General features: G+C 33.5%; 1 protein-coding gene across 2 annotated transcripts in view; it reads right to left on the bottom strand.

Moving 5' to 3' along the window:
* GLRA3 (glycine receptor alpha 3) overlaps positions 1-18,500 on the bottom strand; it is a 141,412-nt gene that overhangs the window by 65,778 nt on the left and 57,134 nt on the right. Inside the window, exons 4-5 of one of the 2 annotated variants that reach the window (XM_033134602.1) lie at positions 9,783-9,884; positions 3,556-3,779 (exon numbers count right to left, since the gene is read on the bottom strand). In XM_033134602.1, the coding sequence (XP_032990493.1) occupies positions 3,556-3,779; positions 9,783-9,884 (326 nt within the window). The remainder of the gene's footprint in view (positions 1-3,555; positions 3,780-9,782; positions 9,885-18,500) is intronic. The other variant, XM_033134603.1, reaches the window with a different exon arrangement.

Here is an 18,500-nt window from a genome sequence, read left to right as displayed (position 1 = left end):
ATGCAATGAAATGTTTAATTTTAATAATAACTTAACATTGGATTTATTTTTATTAGAAAGATTAAGAAAACATTTTTGTGGAAAAGTTTGACCTGCAAAAGGATGAATTTGATTTGCAAAAGGTGAATTTTATTTACAAAAGGGTGGATTTGATTTGCAAAAGGGTGAATTTGGAGTGCAAAACCTGCGTCTTATGTACACATGAACACATTAGTAATGTAAATTCCTAGAACTAGAATTGCTGCATTCTAGAAGGATAAATGAATTTTATATTTTTATATATCCTAACAAATCATCTTTACAAAGTGTTAATATCAAGTCATGTGCCCACAGAAAGGGCAGTAGACAACATTAAATGTTACCAGTCTTATTAATTTCTGACAGTGAATTTATTTTAAAATGTTTCTTTATTTGTTACTTTTCATCCCCCCATCAATGTTATAATTTTGCTTCAACTGTCAAATATAATTTAGAAAACTCAGGATGAGAAGAAAAATCTATTATTGTATTTACTCATATTTTCACTTACTGTTTCCTTTCTACCTTCTTGATGTGCCAGTGTTCCTTCTTTTATTGTTTCCTTTCGGTTTAGAAAATGTCTTCAGATTTTTTTTTCGTAGATACCCAGAAGAGGGATTGTTGGGTTGTATGGTAATTCTATTCTTAATTTGTTGAGGAACCTCCAGACGGTTTTTCGTCATGGCAGTACCAATTTATATTCCCATCAGCAATATATGAAGATTCTTTTTTTCTCCACAGCCTCTCCAACATTTATTATTTCTTGTCTTGTTGATAATAGTCATTCTAACAGGTGTGAGGTGGTATCTCACTGTGGTTTTGATTTGTATTTCCCTAATAGATAGAGAAGTTCAGCATTTTTTCATATATCTGTTGGCTGTTTGTGTGCCTTCTTGGGAGAATATCTCTTCAGGTCTTCTGCCCATTCTTTAATTGGATTGTTTGTTTTTTTGTTATTGAGCTGTATGTGTTTATATATTTTGGATATTAGCCCCTTATTGGAGGTGTTGTTTGCAAATATCTTCTCCCATCCAGTTGGTTGACTCTTTGTTTTGTTGATGGTTTCTTTTGCTGTGCAGAAGCTTTTTAGTTTGAAATAGTCCCATTCATTTAGTTTTGTTTTTATTTCCCTTGTCTTTGAGGTCAAATTCATAAAAATCCTCTCTGAACGCAATGTCCATAAGTTTAGTACCTATTTTTTTTCTATGCAATTTATTGTTTCAGGTCTTATATTTAGGTCTTTGATTCATTTTGAGTTAATCTTGGTGTATGGTGACAGATAGCAGTCTAGTTTCATTCTTTTGCACAAGGCTTTCCAACTGTCCTAGCACCATTTATTGAAGAGGATTGGTTTTCTCTATTGTGGAGAGCTCCTTTGTTTATGGCTCCTTTGTTGAAAATTATTGGTGAGTAATTTTGAAAGTCTTGACTCTCCCCTAAGACTCCTCTGAAACTATCCCAGCAGGAAGGGAGAGGAGTATCTGTTACTGCTTGGTGAGGGTGGAGTTCCTGGCTCTCCATCTAGTCTCTATCTTGACACTGTAAGGTGTGAAACCCACTACAGATTGGTGGGAGATGAAAGTCCAGCTCACTATTTAGCTTTTCCAGGTATCATGTTGGGTTTGGGTGACTTATTACCAGCTAGCAAGACTGGAAGTCTGGCTTCCCACGCGGGCTTTTCTGGCTTAAGTGTATGTGGGGTGGAGGGGGGGGGCGGACATCTTTTTCTGTGATGTTTGACTGGAGTAGAGCAGTTGTCTAAAGGTTCTCTGTCTTGCTAGGCTGTCCCTTTCCTAACACCTACAGAATGTTAGATTAGCTGGAGAAATTAGACTCCATTGGGACTTTTTTGTCTGCACTTGTTGATGTATCCAGATTGTTGGCTTCTTCAACCTCGTCTCGGATATATGAAGTAAAAAGAAAATTCTGTGAATTCACCTCCAGGTTGTTTCCCAAGATCCAAGATCCTTAGTCTTATATCTACCATTGGGAGTCTACTTAAGATAGTGTCTAAAGTTTTTAGTTGTACTTAGCAAAAGGAATAGGGAAAAGTATGTCTATTCCATCTTCCTGCTATCTTTTGATACTTATACTTTTTAGCAATTTTTTAAAAATGTTCAAGATTCTCTTGCTTAGACCTGGGATTTACCATTAAGTTATTCATTCCTATGAAATCACAGTGCTTAATTAGTGATGAGACCAGAAATTTTCCTTTATGTCTTATGTAGCAATTAATCAGTCAGGATTGTATTAACGCATATTAGTTTTCAGAAATCTGATGAAAGTGTCACTTCACACTAGAGTGATGTCACCTTGACACTCGTCAGAAATAATAAATGTATTAAAAGGAAATTTGTGCACATGAAATAGGAAAATATGAAAACAGATATAATGTATTGGGATGAAGAGATTAGCATTATTTATAAAACCGTTTTTGTAGAAAAAAGTTTTTTTTAAATCACTAAGCTACTAAGTTTAAATTTTCTTTGTCGTTATTTCTACATTATACTGTTACCTGGTAAAAATAGTATCTATCCCTCATATTGGGCAGATGAACTCAGAATCAAATATCCCTTTTTTGATGAGAAAAAAAAAATGTTAACAAAAGGAAAACATAGAGATAAAATATAAGGAATTAATATTCAGCCTGAAGCCTCATTATTTTCACCTTGATATCTCTTAAAACATGTTTCTGGTATCACATATATTTTTGAAACTGTTGGCTATAGCTAGAAATTGAGCATATTCTTTTTCTCTTAAAAAAATGACATGAATTTTGGTCCTGACTTCCTTTTTTTTTTTTTTAATTTAATTAAATGAAGAAAATAACTATGGACAATTTAAGATAATCATTTTATTTCAGAATATTTTTCAGTTGTGACACAAATCCCCAAGTTATTTACTGAATTTATACCTGTTTGATATTTAATAAACAAAGTTGAATGAGTTCTAAAGTACTAAAGTTCGACTGTCAAGAAATTTTATTATTGGTGTTTATATTTTGGTATTAATTATTGTTGTGTTTTAGTATTAGTTTTAAAAATTACATGGTCTTCTGAGAAATGCATAATAAATAACTAAGGTGTAAATGAGATCTTTTCTGAAGGATGACCAGAGAAGCCCAAGGAGATCTAAAAAAACACACATACCTGATGAATAATTTTTGGAAAATGGATCCCAGACAACCAAATCTAAGTATTTCTTCACCTTTAAATATTTAAAGGCATATTCAGACATAAAAATATAATCGCAATGTATGATTCAGCTACCATTCAATTTGTCTTTAAACCACCCACCAACTCTGCTGATGTTAACTACCTGGGCCACTTGTTTAAAAAGTGGATTTTCAAGAATTACTCACATAATTCCTGGATCTGGAACTTGGGTCAGTTATTGTTGCTTAGACATGTTTGGGAAATGGTATGTTAAAGGAACTCAAGTGGAACAATGAAAGCACTTACTCAAAAAATTTCAAAACACTCACTAAAAACAAACAAAAGACCACTTTTTCATTAAAATCAGGAATTTATGACTCACCTTATTGAATAAAGAACATTTCCATTCTTGAAAATTCTTAACAATTTGTTGTCTGTAGTAACTTCGTGAAAGTTGGCACCCTTTTCATTGGCAAAGAACAAATCAGGTTTCCAAATGGAATCCAACATGGAAGGGTCTAGGTCTAAAGAGTCATCAGGATATTCACTGTATGCAAGGCGAGGATCGTTCCACTTCTGGCGAAGGAAGATATTTACCCTGTAATCCTGCGATAAAGAAAGAAAGGGAAAACAAAACACAAAAAACCTGTGCTTTAAAATGTTTAGAATTTTGTGTGCTATTCTTTGGACTTCTCTGAATTATAACGAAAGCCACTGACACCCTTGTGAGATTTCCATCCCCCACCATCATCACCCATTACTATTGATAGGAGTCATTTTCATTGTGAGGCTTTGCCCATATTTTTAGTCATCTATATACCTCCAAAGAAAGGCCACAGAAGAGCACAATTTTATCATGCTTATATTTTGCTATTCCATTCAAATTTTACTCTCCTGGTTTGTCAGAATAAAATACTGGCTTGTTATTAGACTCTGTAAAATATTTTCAGCTTCGTGTTTCTTTTTTAGCACTATTTCTTTTAGTAGCTATCTAATAGTATCTAGAATGTAGTTAGTGAAATATTCCTGAAAGCAGTCTATTTTATAAAAATGACCATATATACTTCTTTATAACGAAGACATATTCTCATGTTCAATATAGTATGTCAATTCCATAAAATAGGTGACTTGGGGAAAATAACAGGTGATTTTGGAATAATAAAAGAATAAAAAGGAACATTATTGCCAGTAATTCTTTAAGAAGATTTAGCTAGTGAGATTTCCAAATTATAACTTTCATAATTAAGTTAAAAAGGTGAAGAGTCAGTGACTTCAGCCAAATTCTTATTCACAATTTCTGGACTAGTATATAAAATGACAAAGATTGAATCAGGTGTATGTGTGGTATTTGTACACAGTGTATAAATATAAGCATTATCTATGACTTTATAATAAATACAATTCCCCTTAGACTTTTTTGAAATGAGCAAATGATTTAAACTTATAGATTTCATTGTAAGCATGAGTAAAGTGAACATTTTAAGAAAACTACATTTGCATGGAAAATAGCCAAGGCTGGAGATATTCAGAGAAACTGAACATCAGTTTTCATCTACTTTTTTATTCCTTTAATACTAAATTATCAGTCATCAGAATATAGTAACCAAATAATCATAAAGAAGCTTCCATAATATCAGACCTGATAGATGGCTTATCTTGTAGGTAGGTCAAAATCAGAGTTTTTAGTGCATGTTACAAATCTGTATGTTCCCTTGATCATTATTTGTGTACTGAGACACCTATCTTCTAACTGTAGCTGAGGTTATACACCAGATATAATAATATATTTTCTGCTTTGTAGTTGCCCCTGTTCAGCTTTTTTTATCACAAAGCTCATGATAATGTGGAAATCTCACCAGACATGTGGATCAGTAGAACGTGCAAATGGGTATATATGAATAAGCTTCTACCAGCCAAGGACAGGTCATCCTCCCCTAGCCTAGAGTTCAGAGCACCGCAAAGCACACCTCCTTGGTTGGTGGCCAGTTCTTGTGTCCCTCACTGTTCTGTTGTCTGTACCTCAGTACTAACTACCACTAAAGGAACTTTAGTCAGTTTCTCTCTGCCATATATATAGGAGAAGGCTAAAACAAGAGAAGTTATAATGATACCTGCCGGGGGGGGAAAACTGACTAGTAAAGAATTTCCTGTTGGACTGATTCTATATGTATATATTAAATTGAAGTATTTTTATGCTATAAGTAAGTTTTTGATTGAGAATACTCTGCAGCTGTTCCCCACTGTCAGGCTAAAATAAAAGTACTTTTAAGCTTCAGTATATGTAATAAAATTTGGTTGAATCTCTTTATCCTTATGTTATTGATTTAGTGATAAACTTTAAACACAATCTCAGATCCTCCAGGAACACTTTTTGCTCTAAGAGTGAGCTAAAAAAGACATCAAGTATCCTTCAATTTCTGTTTCTCAGTCACACAAGGAAAAAAATCAACTGTCACCTGTCACCAAGGCCAAAAGTTATTCTACATTCATTGTGCTCTTTCTGTCAAAAAAATAAATATCTTTGTTTCATAACACATTTAGGTATTTGATTTAGGGTGAGGATCAAAAGCAAAACTCAAAAATGACCATCTCTTGAAAACCTAGAAACTTAAATTTTAACAGTCCTCACAGTTTGGGTTTTGACCTGCTTTGCAAATAAACATTGTGCTGAGAAGCTTCCCTATTACACAACCAAATTCAGCATTTTAAAAATAAGTTTTTAAGGCTGATTCCTCATAGCCAATGTGTCCCATTATACCCAGCAACCAATTATATTAATTATTTTTAAATCCTGATCATTTATGAAAATGTGCAAAGGAAAGGGTAAGTAAATAAAATGATACCACCCTAAAAGAAATCCTTATACCACGATTCGAAATAACTTGCATGTAGTAGAATGCTATGAACTGAAGAAGGAAACCGCTTTGCAAAACAGAGACTAACAGATGTGTATGTAATATATGCAAAAATATTTAAAATGGACTTATGAAAACCAGTTAAAAATTTAATCACTCCTGGACTATACATAAAAAAAAGTGTAATTGTTTTATTAATGGAATTTTCCCTGTTCACCTGGGCTATGATTCTTTAAGGGTGAAAATGTAGAATGGTTATATGTGAGTAAAAAAAAAAAAAGGACCATAACAAATATGAAATAATATATAGTGAGAGTGAAATCAATATTTATAGTACACATTTCTAAAATCTAGACTTGCATTGAATTCATTCATAGGTCTTACAAGGCAGTTAAATTGACACTTATATGGAATTATAAAATTTTAGGACAGAGATATTAATGACCTCCAAAATCGTAACATAATACATTTGTGTTGTTTTAAGCCACTAAATTTGCTATAGTAGCAATAGGAAACTGATACAGATGTCTTTTTTAATGGATTTGGGGTACATTATCATTCTCATTTTTTGAATTAGTTCCTAGAACAATTGATTATTTTTGTCAGCCACTCTAGAGGGTTGAACCTTTAAGGCAAAAATCACTGAATTCATAACCAAATGGAAAATTAACTCAGAATTCTTCCTGTTTTTAGAAGTCCTAATCAGAAATCCTGGCTAATTTCAAAATGATCAGAAAATAGCTTTCCTTTCTCAAAGAAATAAGGACAAAGTGCAAACTCCCTGACATTTGTCTTGCTGGGTTAGTTTTATAAGATTTTCGAATTCTGAAGAACTGCATCACATAGGTCCACATGCACCACAGTGCAGAGCACAAACACTCAGTGGGAGAGTAATTGTTCTTAATGTCATGTCCATAATATCCCCCACGTTGCCTGCACCATCTGCTCTATGAACCCCACCACAGGGAGGTCGGACATCCAGGGCAGCTGATTCTGAAATAATGGCCCATTGGGAAAGTGCCTTTCAGTTCTCAGTTACTAAACCAACTGGGAAAAAAGTCATTTTATAGCAACTATTTAGAGGCTCAGAGAGGTTATTTCAAAGCTCCCTTTGACTTCTTCATTATCCATATGTTTAATTATTCTCTAGAAAAGGGCGGAATTATTTTCAAATTAGGAAAAAACAAAATTTAAGGACACCTAATTATGTACCAATTCAGGAAACATAAATTTAAAAATTCCCAAGAAATAAGTAGACTCTCAAAAAAAAGTACAAAATGAAATATAAGCAAAATCCACCCCATTTTTCAGAATTGCAGCGGGTTTTTTTTTATTTTAAAGTTTTTATTAAAAACATAGCCAACATACAATATTATATTAGTTTCAGGTTTACACCATAGTTATTCAACATTTATATACCTAAAGAAGTGATCACCATGATAAGTCCAGCAACCATCTGACACCATACCACGCTATCACAATATTATTAACTATATTTTCCATGCTGTACGTTATATTGCCATGACTTATTTGTTTTATACCTGGAAATTTGGACCACTTATTACTCTTCACCTTCCTCCTCTTTTTAATTTTTCAATTACAGTTGACATTCAATATTATTTTATATTAATTTCAGGGGAATAGCATAGTGATTAGACATTTATATAATTTAAGAAGTGATCCCCATGACTAATCTAGTACCCATCTGGCACTGTATATGGCTATTACTATATTATTCACTATATTCCCTATGCTGTACTTTACATCCCCATGACTATGTTGTAACTACCCATTTGTACTTCTTAATCCCTTCACCTTTTTCACCCTGTCCTCCCAACTCGCTCCTGTCTATCACCCCAACAAATCTAGTATCCATCTGACACCATACATAGTTATTACAATATTATTGACTATATTTCTTATGCTACATTCCCATAACTACTTTGTAACAACTAATGTGTACGTCTTAAACCCTTACTCTTTTTTCACCCATACCCCCAACCCCCTCCCATCTGGCAACCATCAAAATGTTCTCTGTATCTATGAGTTTGTTTCTGATTTGTTTGTTTATTTTCTTCTTTATCTTCCCTTAAAGTTCCGCTGCTGATAAAGCCTTCTGTGGTTTGTCAGTTGGGTGAGACAGAGCCTCAGGGAGTCACTAGATTGGGAACAGTTGTGTTTACTAGGTTAATATAGATTCTGGTTTGGTGCCTGTACTCAGCCTGGAGCTGCTCAGGGAAAGTCTCAGAGCACACCGAGGCCAGTCATGACGTACCTGGGGCCAGTGGAATCTGATAGTTTTCCAAGAAACAGTGCAATGCAGCCAGTGCTGGCTGCTCCCTGAGAAAGTGCCTTCAGCATTGGAGGAGTTGGGTCTCAGTAGTCCGCAGGGCAGAGCAGCAGATTTCACCAGGCCAATCAGATTCAGATTTGGGCATAAGCGTAGGGAGCGAGCTCAACACATTTAAGACGGCAGCTGCCTACCCAGCTGCAAGGAATAAGGACACTGCACGGGGCAAATGGCGACTGTCCTCCACCGCTAGTCTTAAAGCCACACATCTCACTCTGCTCCCCGTATGCCTACGATGTCCCCCGAGTCACAGTCCCTCCACTGAAGCCCAAGGTGATTGCCTGCGAGCAAGGAATATGTGCACAGGTAAAAGGATTCCTGGGTTTCCTGCAGCCTTCCATCCCATCCACATGGTTGTAATGCCCACTGTTTTTTACAGCCAGATGTTGTGGGGTCTCTCTTCCTGGCACCAGTACTCTGGGCTCGGGAGCCTGGGTTGGAGCTGGGGTCCCTTGTTCCTCCGGGGAGAACCTCTGTGGCCGAGGTATCAATCTCTATTTTCAACCACCACACGGAGTTTTGGGACCAGCCTGGTTTGCCTCTCCACCCCTCTTACCAGTCTCGACGTGGCTTTTGCTTTATATCCTTAGTTCTAAAACTTCTGTTCATCTAGATTCTAGACTTCAGATGGTTCACAGGTTGATTGTTCTTTAATTTAGTTGTAATTTTAATGTGTTCATGGAAGGAAGCAGGCACAGTGTTTATCTACTCCACCATCTTGCATCTTTCCTCAAAGTTATTTTTCTTTTTTTTTTCCCAAAGTATTTTTTTTTTTAGAATTATTTCAAGGAATCGACTTCTGAGATTTGGGTTTATTTTTTTTATTATAATAATAGTATTTAAAGGAAATATTAGTTATTGAAATTCATGTAATTTATCGGGATTGGTCAGAACAAAAGTGTGTTGAGTCAATAAAATAACACTCTTTATGTCTCACTCAGCAACCTCTGTTAATATGTGTTTTAGTCTGTTCAGGTTACTATAACAAAATAACGTAGCTTATAAACAACAAACATTTAGTACTCACTGTTCTGGAGGCTGGAAGTCTGAGATTAAGGTGCCAATATGGGGATGAAGGCCCTCTTTTGGGTTGCAGATTTCTTATTGTATCTTTATACTGCAGAAGGTGCTAAGGGGCTCTATGGGGTCTCTTTATAAGGGACCTAATCCCATTTGTGAGGGTCTTAAGCACCTCCCAAAGGTCCACGTACTATTACCATCACTTTTAGGGGGTTTAGGATTTCAACATGTGAATTGTCGGGGGGACACAAACAAATGATAACAAGATTGAAAATTAAACCACTGACAAAAACAATAAAAAGCTATATAGTTGACCCTTGAACAACACAGAGGTGTGGATACCAACCCCAGTAATTGAAAATCCAGGTATAACTTTTAACTCACCCAAAACTTAACTCCAGCCAGTCTTTCGCATCCATCATTTTGTATCCACGATTCAACCAACCACACGTCTGTGGTTGGAAATCCATGGCTGGGAAACTGCAGCTGGGAAAGGGAAAATACTGTTTTTGATCTTCAGTTGGTTAAATCCATGGATGCAGAACCCAGGATATAAAGGGCCAACTCTATTGAAAAAAGATGGTGTTAAGTGGAACCATGAAGTTCAAGCCCGTGTTGTTCAAAGGTCAACTCTATTCCATTCAGACCAGTGTTCAGTGCTTACACTCCAAAGTAAGAATTTCTGGACGGGTAAACTTAGTTCATGGTGACATTATTCCAGAAGTCAGTAGAGATTTATTCCAACTAATATAGTTAATTCAGTTTGGGTGCGCCTGGCTTTATAGGTAAAGGCCTGCACAGAGCCAGTACTTCCAGTAGCTGCTTTCTTTCAATGAAAAATAGTAATTTACCACCGAACTATATACTTGAAATGCTTAAGATAATAAATTTTGATATGTATATTTTACTACAATAAAATTTTTTTTTAAAGACTAAAAAAGAAAAAAAGAAAAAAAGAAAAAGAAAAATAGTAATTTATGTTGTTCTGTGGTTGTAAGGTAACAAGTTATTCTCTGCCTCAATGTGCTCATAGCAGTGCTCCACAAGACCCCCATTGATCTAGCGGCATCTTTCTGCCTCTAAAGCTCACTTGTTGCATTCCTACTCTATTCCTCTTTGTCTGCAATTGTATGCCCAGTTCTTAGCCTTCTTACAAACTGGGCTGGACAGCCCAGTAGAATACTTTCACTCCTTCAGGACAAGTTGTGCCAACAAACCTATAGGTGTGTGTGTGGGGGGCGGGAATGACACAATTTCCTGCCTCATATTTCTGCCCAAATCAGTTCCTAAACTTCTGTTCACTCCATTTTGTGTTGTACAAGTAGGAAGAGAAAGTTTATATGTTTCTTCTGGTTTAGGCAACATAGACATGGAAATTCTGGCACTACTAGGTTGGTGCAAAAGTGATTGTGGTTTAAAAGGTTAAAAATAATGGAAAAAAATGCAATTACTTTTGCACCAACCAATACTATTTCCATTCATAACCCCCAATTTATATTATATCCAACATAGAATGTACTCACTTATTTGACTTTATTTCTACTTAATGTTAATCACACAATTTGCGTGTTAATATAAACATGAGCATTTACATGTAGTACCTATTAATTTGCATAGTATTTAGTAATGATGTGTGGGCAATGATCCACTTATATTTATTTTGGGGACTTCATTAAACAATTATTTCTACTACTGGAATATATGACTTGGATCATAAAAAGATAAAAGTCTTTTGGAAAATGAACTATTTTTTAGTCTTCGGAACATCTTATGGTTGATCAACACTATAAAAGCTCTTCAAATCAAGCAAGAAATTCTAAGAACCCACTAATAAAAAGAAAACTTTTCTGAAGGTAGCTGAGATACTTCACATTTTAAAAGATGCAAAATAGCACCACAAAATAATTTTTGAAAATCTTTCAACTAGTGTGTTCTTTGAACATCTAAAGTAAGCTATGTTATATTTTATTGCATGTTTTTTTAATTTAATTTAAATTGTGGTCAAATACATGCATGTAACATTTACGATTAGTGGCATTCAATACATTCACAATATTGTGTAACCACCACCACTATCTAATTCTCAGGTCATTTTCATCAGCTCGAAAGGAAACCCTACGCCTATTAAGCACTCATTCCCCATTTCCCGTTCCCTCCAGCCCCTGGCAATCTCTTATCTGCTTTCTATATCTGTATATTTGCCTACCCTGAATATTTCATATTAATGAAACATACAATATGTGGCTCTTTGTGTCTGGCTTCTTTCAAGGTTTATTTTATGTTTGTTTTTAAAATGTGTTTAAAGAGGTAGAGATCATCTTTTTAATTTACAAAAACTTGATAGTTCTCATTGAGAGAATTATAAACACTAGGTGATTTAATTTTAAAGACAAATGTTTTGGGAAGTGAATGCCATATATATGATGTATAACTAGATAGATAGATAGATAGATAGATAGATAGATAGATAGATAGATAGATAGATAGATAGATAGATAGAGATATACAGATAGATGATAGATAGATATAAAATCACAATCCGCAATCAATATAAAAGATGAAAATAACTTCTCAATTGCATGTTACTAACTTTCAGGCATGCAGTTAGATGCCTTAAATATAATTTGAAATTGAAAAAATATTGATTCTAATTTGTCTTGCATATAAATTTTCAGGATATATTTAATCTTGTAAAGGCCTAACAGCTTCATCTTGCATTACAAGTATTTTTCATAGTAGTGAAGTCTGCCACAGTCACAGCGTATCTAGTTGTTTCCCACCAGTCAGGTCTTATTTTACCATAATATGTAATTTGGGACTAATGTTATAGAACTGACTAACAAAGGAAGATTTTTTCTGAAACTACATAGCATCAAACATTACCAAACTAAATGAATTATGCAAACTAGTTTTCCTTAAGAGTTTCCATTTCAAATATACTTAGATTTTTAGTTATACATCTACATATTTTTAAAATTTAATCTATTTTGGGGGGTAATGTTTATAGTTCCCCTCCCAATTTTAATGAACTAGTGACATTTAGCAGCTTGGACAAGGTTTAATAAATAAAAATAAAGGAACAGCTATTGTTGGCAAAGGATTTTTGCTTTGTTTAACATTTGTTTTCAGTAGGAAAATTGTCGTGTAAATCAATTATTCCAACAAATATTTTCAGTATTTTCAAATTGTTCTCCACACTGAGGCTTGTTATCACACTTTTACATTTTCATCAATATTTTAGCTTCCAGTGGTTTTCGTTGGAAATCTTTTGATTCATTATGTTGGATACTATTTACTATGAAGTGATAGAGGTTGAATATTAAAAGAAAAAATTCCCACTTTGGAAAAGTTTTAGTGAGTTAAATATTATATGTTTAAAACAAAATTCAATTGTATTTGGGATGATGTTTTCCTTCTGAGCAATCCAGATAAGTTTTAACTAGCAGTTTGTTGATTTGGAGATTGGCCAAGAAGCTGTGTGGAGGCTATTAACTACACTTTAAAGCTGTGGAGAAATTAACTTCCTTTAAAAACAATTATTGGATATTGCAGACTTATTAGGATAGTTCTTGACAGTAACAGATGAAATATTTGCTTCACCCGCATCAAATGAAATAATTACTTAAAAAATTCACAATTTATTTTTAGACAATTACCTATATAGTATGTATGCAATTCACCAAAATCAAAATTAAAAAGAAAATGTAACTCATCATTAGGGTAAACAATACCACATACTTTAATATTTCTATATTTACAAATATTTGCAATTATACTTCCATATTTAAAAATATTAGCGTGTGGGGAAGTTAGGCAAAAGATAAGTTGCCAAATTTTCACGTGTTTTCACTTTTGATGAAATATTTGGCAACCTGTGGGTATGCTCCTCCATTTGAAATTATAAATTTGATATATATATTTTATGAAATGCAAATCCTACAGTGGGTTTAGCACAATGTAGATGCTAAAACTTTTCGAAATACTTAAATATAATTGTTTCATTTCCACATTATGGTCTTATCCTGGCCCATTTCTGAATCTATTGATATATTATTTTCTCTGTAAAATTTGCTTGCTATTTACACTTGAATACTTTAATTCAGAGGAAAATTATTTTAACTGATGAGAACACATGGAGTAAATTAAGTGTTTTTACCAATCCCATTTTATAGGACAAGAACAAACAATAAGATTACCCTAATTTTTATACAGGCTTTGAGCTCTCACTGCATGATACACAATATACTGCTTACAACAAATGATACCACCTCAAAATCAAGGTCTCTTTTACGGTGGCAGATTATTTTATGGTGGGCATAGGCCCACCCACCAGCTGAATTGCACTGAGTTGCTGGACATCACTTTTGCATGTTGACTATGTGTGGCATAGATAACTTGCCTCTTGAATTCACAGATCTTTTGATCAAGAGGAAACAATCAAACTCTGCCCTTTGGGAGTCTGATTTGTACTTGGACCTGGTGGCAAGATTCTGGACTTTAAGGCAATGCTGTAAAGGGATGTGGAAGCTGGGGTCATTAGAAAGGAGTGTGTGTATTTTGCATGTATGAAAAATGTGAATAATTTATTAATAGAGAAAGATTGTGTCAGATTAAAGATGGCCAAGAGGTCTTACAGCTTTCACCCTGTCTCTTGAAACACTCTGGGGCAAGCTGGCTACTACGTAAAAAGTTAGATACCCCTGATAAGCCATGTTAGAGGAGCCACATGTAGGTCCTCTGGTCAAAAATCCCAGCTAGATCCAGATTTCCAGCCATCCCCACTAAAGCACCAGACGTGTTAAAGAAGTCACTTTAAACCCTCCAGATGAGCCAGTCCGTCAGCTGAATAAAACTAAATGGTTTCTTTCAAAGAAGAGTGGAGTATAAAAATTGCCTAGCTAATCCCTGTCTAAATTCCTGATCCACATAATTGCAAAATTTAATAAAGTGGTTGTTGTTTAAAGCCATTATATTGTTAATGTTGTTTTAATTTGTTAATTGTTTCAATTTGTTGTTGTTTTAATTCAGAGTTTACATGTTCAGAGGTAAATGCATAGAGGTGTGTAACGTCATAATCAGGATATGGAATAGATCCCTAACACAAATATTCTCTGTGCCGCCCCTTTATAGTTAAATCACCTCTATCCCTTTAAAACCAGTAATTTATTCCTCATCTCTATAGTTTTGCCTTTTTCAAAATATGGATGGATTCATACAATATTCAACATTTTAAGTCTGGCTCTTTTACTTAACTGAAGTTGTTATGTGTGTCAGTTTATTCCTTTCAATTGTTTAGTATTATTCCACTGTATGGATGTACCACAGTGTTTATTCCTCCATTGATGGATTTTTGGTGTTTTTTCCCCAGTATTTTGTGATTATAGATAACTCTGCTATACATGTTTGTTTGCAGGTTTTTCTGTGAACACAGTTTTTATTTCTCTTAAATCCACCTAGGAGTGGAATTACTGGGTCATATTCTAAGTGTATGTTTACATTTAAAAGAAAATGATAAACTGTTTTCTAGATTGGCTGTACAATTTGCACTCCCACCAACAATAAATGAGACTTATAGCTGCTTTGCATCTTTATCGCACTTGGTATTCTCAGTTTTTGTAATTTAATTTTAGCTTTTCTAATATGTGTGTAGTGGCAACTCACTGTGGTTTTAATTTCAATGTAGCTAGTAACTAATGGTGTTGAGTAGCATTTTGTGAACTTATTTGCAGTGTATATATCTTTTTTTTTAGTGAAGTGTCTGAATCATTTGCCCATTAAAACTTAACTTTTTTACTGTTAAGTTTTGAGAGTGCTTTCTATAGTCTAGATACATGTCCCTTGCCAGAGGCAAGATTTGTAAACATTTTTTTCCAACAGGTGATAGCTTGTCTTTTCCATCTATTAGTAGCATCTTTCACAGCACAAAAGTTTTTAATTATGATGAAGTTTACTTTATCAATTATTTATTTTATAAATTATGCTTTTGGTGTTTTATCCAAGAACTCTTTGCCTAACTCAGGGCCACTAAAATTTTCTCTCATGGTTTTGTTTTTCTCTAAAAATATTTATAATTTTAGGTTTTATATTTAGGATTATGCTCCAGTACGAGTTAATTTTTGTATAAAGTACAAGTGTGTGTTGAGAATACCTTTTTTTCTTTTGTATGGATGACAAATTCTTTCAACACTTTTGAAAAGACTATATTTCCCTATTGAGTTAATATGAAGTTTTAATGTTGGTTGATGCAAGTCCTCTAACTTAGCTTTCTTTTCATAATCATTTTGGCAATTTAAATTTCTTTTCCTTTCTTTGTGAGTTTGAGAGTTAGCTTATCAACATCTGAAAAAACTGCTGCTGGTATTTTGATTGAAATTGCATTAACACTGCAGATCGATTTGAAAAGAAATGACATCTAAGTTATACTGAGTTTTCCAACTCATAAACAATATGTGTCTCTCTGTCTTTTTTATTTCTTTCATCAGCATTTTATAGTTTTTAGCCTATAAATCTAACACATATTTTTTTAGATGTATATACCTTTTCTTTGAAAAGTATATTTCTGTAGTGAAATGGGATAAAATCAAATATGCTTATAATTTTAGTTTCTAAATTTGGGACACAACTGAATAAGCTATAAACACAGAATATAATTGACAGGTTGTCTTGTGAAAATATTTCTCAAATTAAGACATTAAATGAATGTAAACAGTACTTCTGAGTATATTTGGGCTGAAATATTTATTCATTTCAATCTGGAAAAATTTACAATTGATAATATTTTTCATTTAGCAGAATTTTCTCTCAGCTTACCAAGTACTATACAGCAAATATTTTATCAATGAAAAATATTATAGCATATTATGAATCGATTAAAGATGTCAACATTTTCTTATTTAATAATCATAAAATTCAACTTCCAAGAAGATTTCAGGTAATTTTATGAAAAAAAATTATAAAACTAAAAGTAATAAGAGCATATAGGAAAAAATTAATTATCCAAAAAAATATCAGTAGTACAGTATTAGAAATATACACAGCTAAGGAACTGATTAAGAAATATAACTATTTGCAAAAACAATTATTCTGCCTCTATTATTTTTTAATGGCCAGATAATTTACATTAAGGAATTTTTTTTGAACACACATATATAGGTTTACATTATTATTATTGCTTTATAAAGAATTTTATTGTGTTAGTGGAAATAGGTTTAAACAGAAATGTTTTATAGATTCACAACAAAATAAAACTACTTTGTCAGTCGATAAATAAGAATTTTCACATATAAAACTTAATTATTTTATTTCCTCCTTTTCATCTCAAATTTTTCCTATTTGAACGATAGATTATATGGTCCACCTAACCTGAAGCATAGTAGCAAGCCTATTATATTGTAATGATTCTCATAAAGCTGGCTATCAAATAACCAAATATTAAAATACCCATTGGATCAATTGTAATTTAAAGGTATATCTAGCCTCTACTGTAAATGTAAAACTAGTGCAAATAACTGTATTCAGAGTTCAAATATTGTATCAATTCTCTTTTGCTGTGTAGCAAACCATCCAAAACTTAGTGGCATAAAACAACAATTTTATTTGCCCACAAATCCATGGATCTGCAAAATGGGCTAAGATCAGCTAGCAGGGAGTTCTTCTGTGGGTCTTGCCTGGAATTCCTCATGCAACTCTAGTTATTTAACTACTTGATGGGATCTAAGATGCCTCAGTCACATCTCTAACAGTTAATTGCTGACTTTTGACTTAGGCACCTTGGTTCTGCATCACATAATTTCTTATTGTCTACTGGGCTAGAGAAGTCTTTACATGGCAGTCTTGGTTATAAGAGGGTGAAAGCAGAAGCTGCAATGCCTCTTTAGGCTTAGGCTCAGTAAATTTCACAGTGTCACTTTTGTCACACTCTTTTTGATTAAAGCAAGTAACAAAACCAGTCCAGGTGCAAAGACAGGAAAAATAAAACGGATTCCACCTTTTGATGAGGAGAGCAGGAAAGTCATATTTCAAAGAGTTGTGCAAAGAAGTATGGAAGGAGTTATGGTATTGCTCTTTGCAAATAATCTACCAATAGACATTAGAGTAATGGGTAGAAAATCATTATGACGAAAAGACCAAAAAGTCCAGGAGTTGACACCTAAGGAAAGTTTGTCTGCGTTTTTCTCCAATATATATATCACCTAGCATTTAGCATTTCTTAGTAGTAAAATATTTTTTAATCTTATTAACAAAAATTTATAAATTAGTCTGATATACTCTAAAAAACAGTAGCTTGACTCTGACTAGATACCTTTCTTAAGAGGAGAAGGATCACATATAGTAATTTAAGAACAGATACTTCATATTCCCGTTTATGTCCTAAAACTCACGAACAGTTCATTATTAAGGGATATGTAAAAAGCAAAACAAAAACAACAACAACAAAAAAAACTAGGGAGGGCAATATAACACAGTATTCTGTATTTTGAATTCAAGAAAGTATTAGTTTAAAATTACAAGAATGATATCTTCTTATGATGCAAGAGCAGATCTAAAACTCCGTAAGATATTTGTTCATGTCTGAGTTTTATTCAGCTTTGAATCCAAATAAATAAAAATCTCCTCTTCTCTGCACACAGCATAATTGGCAGTATCTAGAACTTTCTTAGCATGGTTTTTGTAAGAGTCAGATTTTTAAAAAACCAACAAGTGTGACAAAATATAACATTAGTCAACAGTTGTGTTTTTTAGAGAAATAGGAAGAAAATATTTTTAAAATTTAAGAAATGTTCTTCATTAAGAAGCTGACAAGCCAAAATTGAATCAGTGGTTCAACATTTGCATGCATATTGACCAGGGGCATACCTAGGTCATTTGGGACCAAGAGAATGTATTGTTCAGTGTTTTTAATATGAATTATTTTGAGAAATATTGTTTCAAGATTAACAGCACTAACGCTTGCTTCGAGTATTGAATTGGTCAGGATAAATTAAGTTTCATGAATTAAAAACATATTTCACGACAATTGTGGTACTAAAATTGTAAAGGGCAATTTAGCTCTAATAAGAAACAGAAGCCCCAGAAAAGAAAGAGGATTACAAAAATATATTG

The sequence above is a fragment of the Rhinolophus ferrumequinum genome, chromosome 18, assembly GCF_004115265.2.
Source record: "Rhinolophus ferrumequinum isolate MPI-CBG mRhiFer1 chromosome 18, mRhiFer1_v1.p, whole genome shotgun sequence".
Taxonomy (NCBI): Eukaryota; Metazoa; Chordata; class Mammalia; order Chiroptera; family Rhinolophidae; genus Rhinolophus; species Rhinolophus ferrumequinum.
The sequence above is the reverse complement of the archived record's forward strand: the minus strand, read 5'-3'. Positions and strand labels throughout refer to the sequence as shown.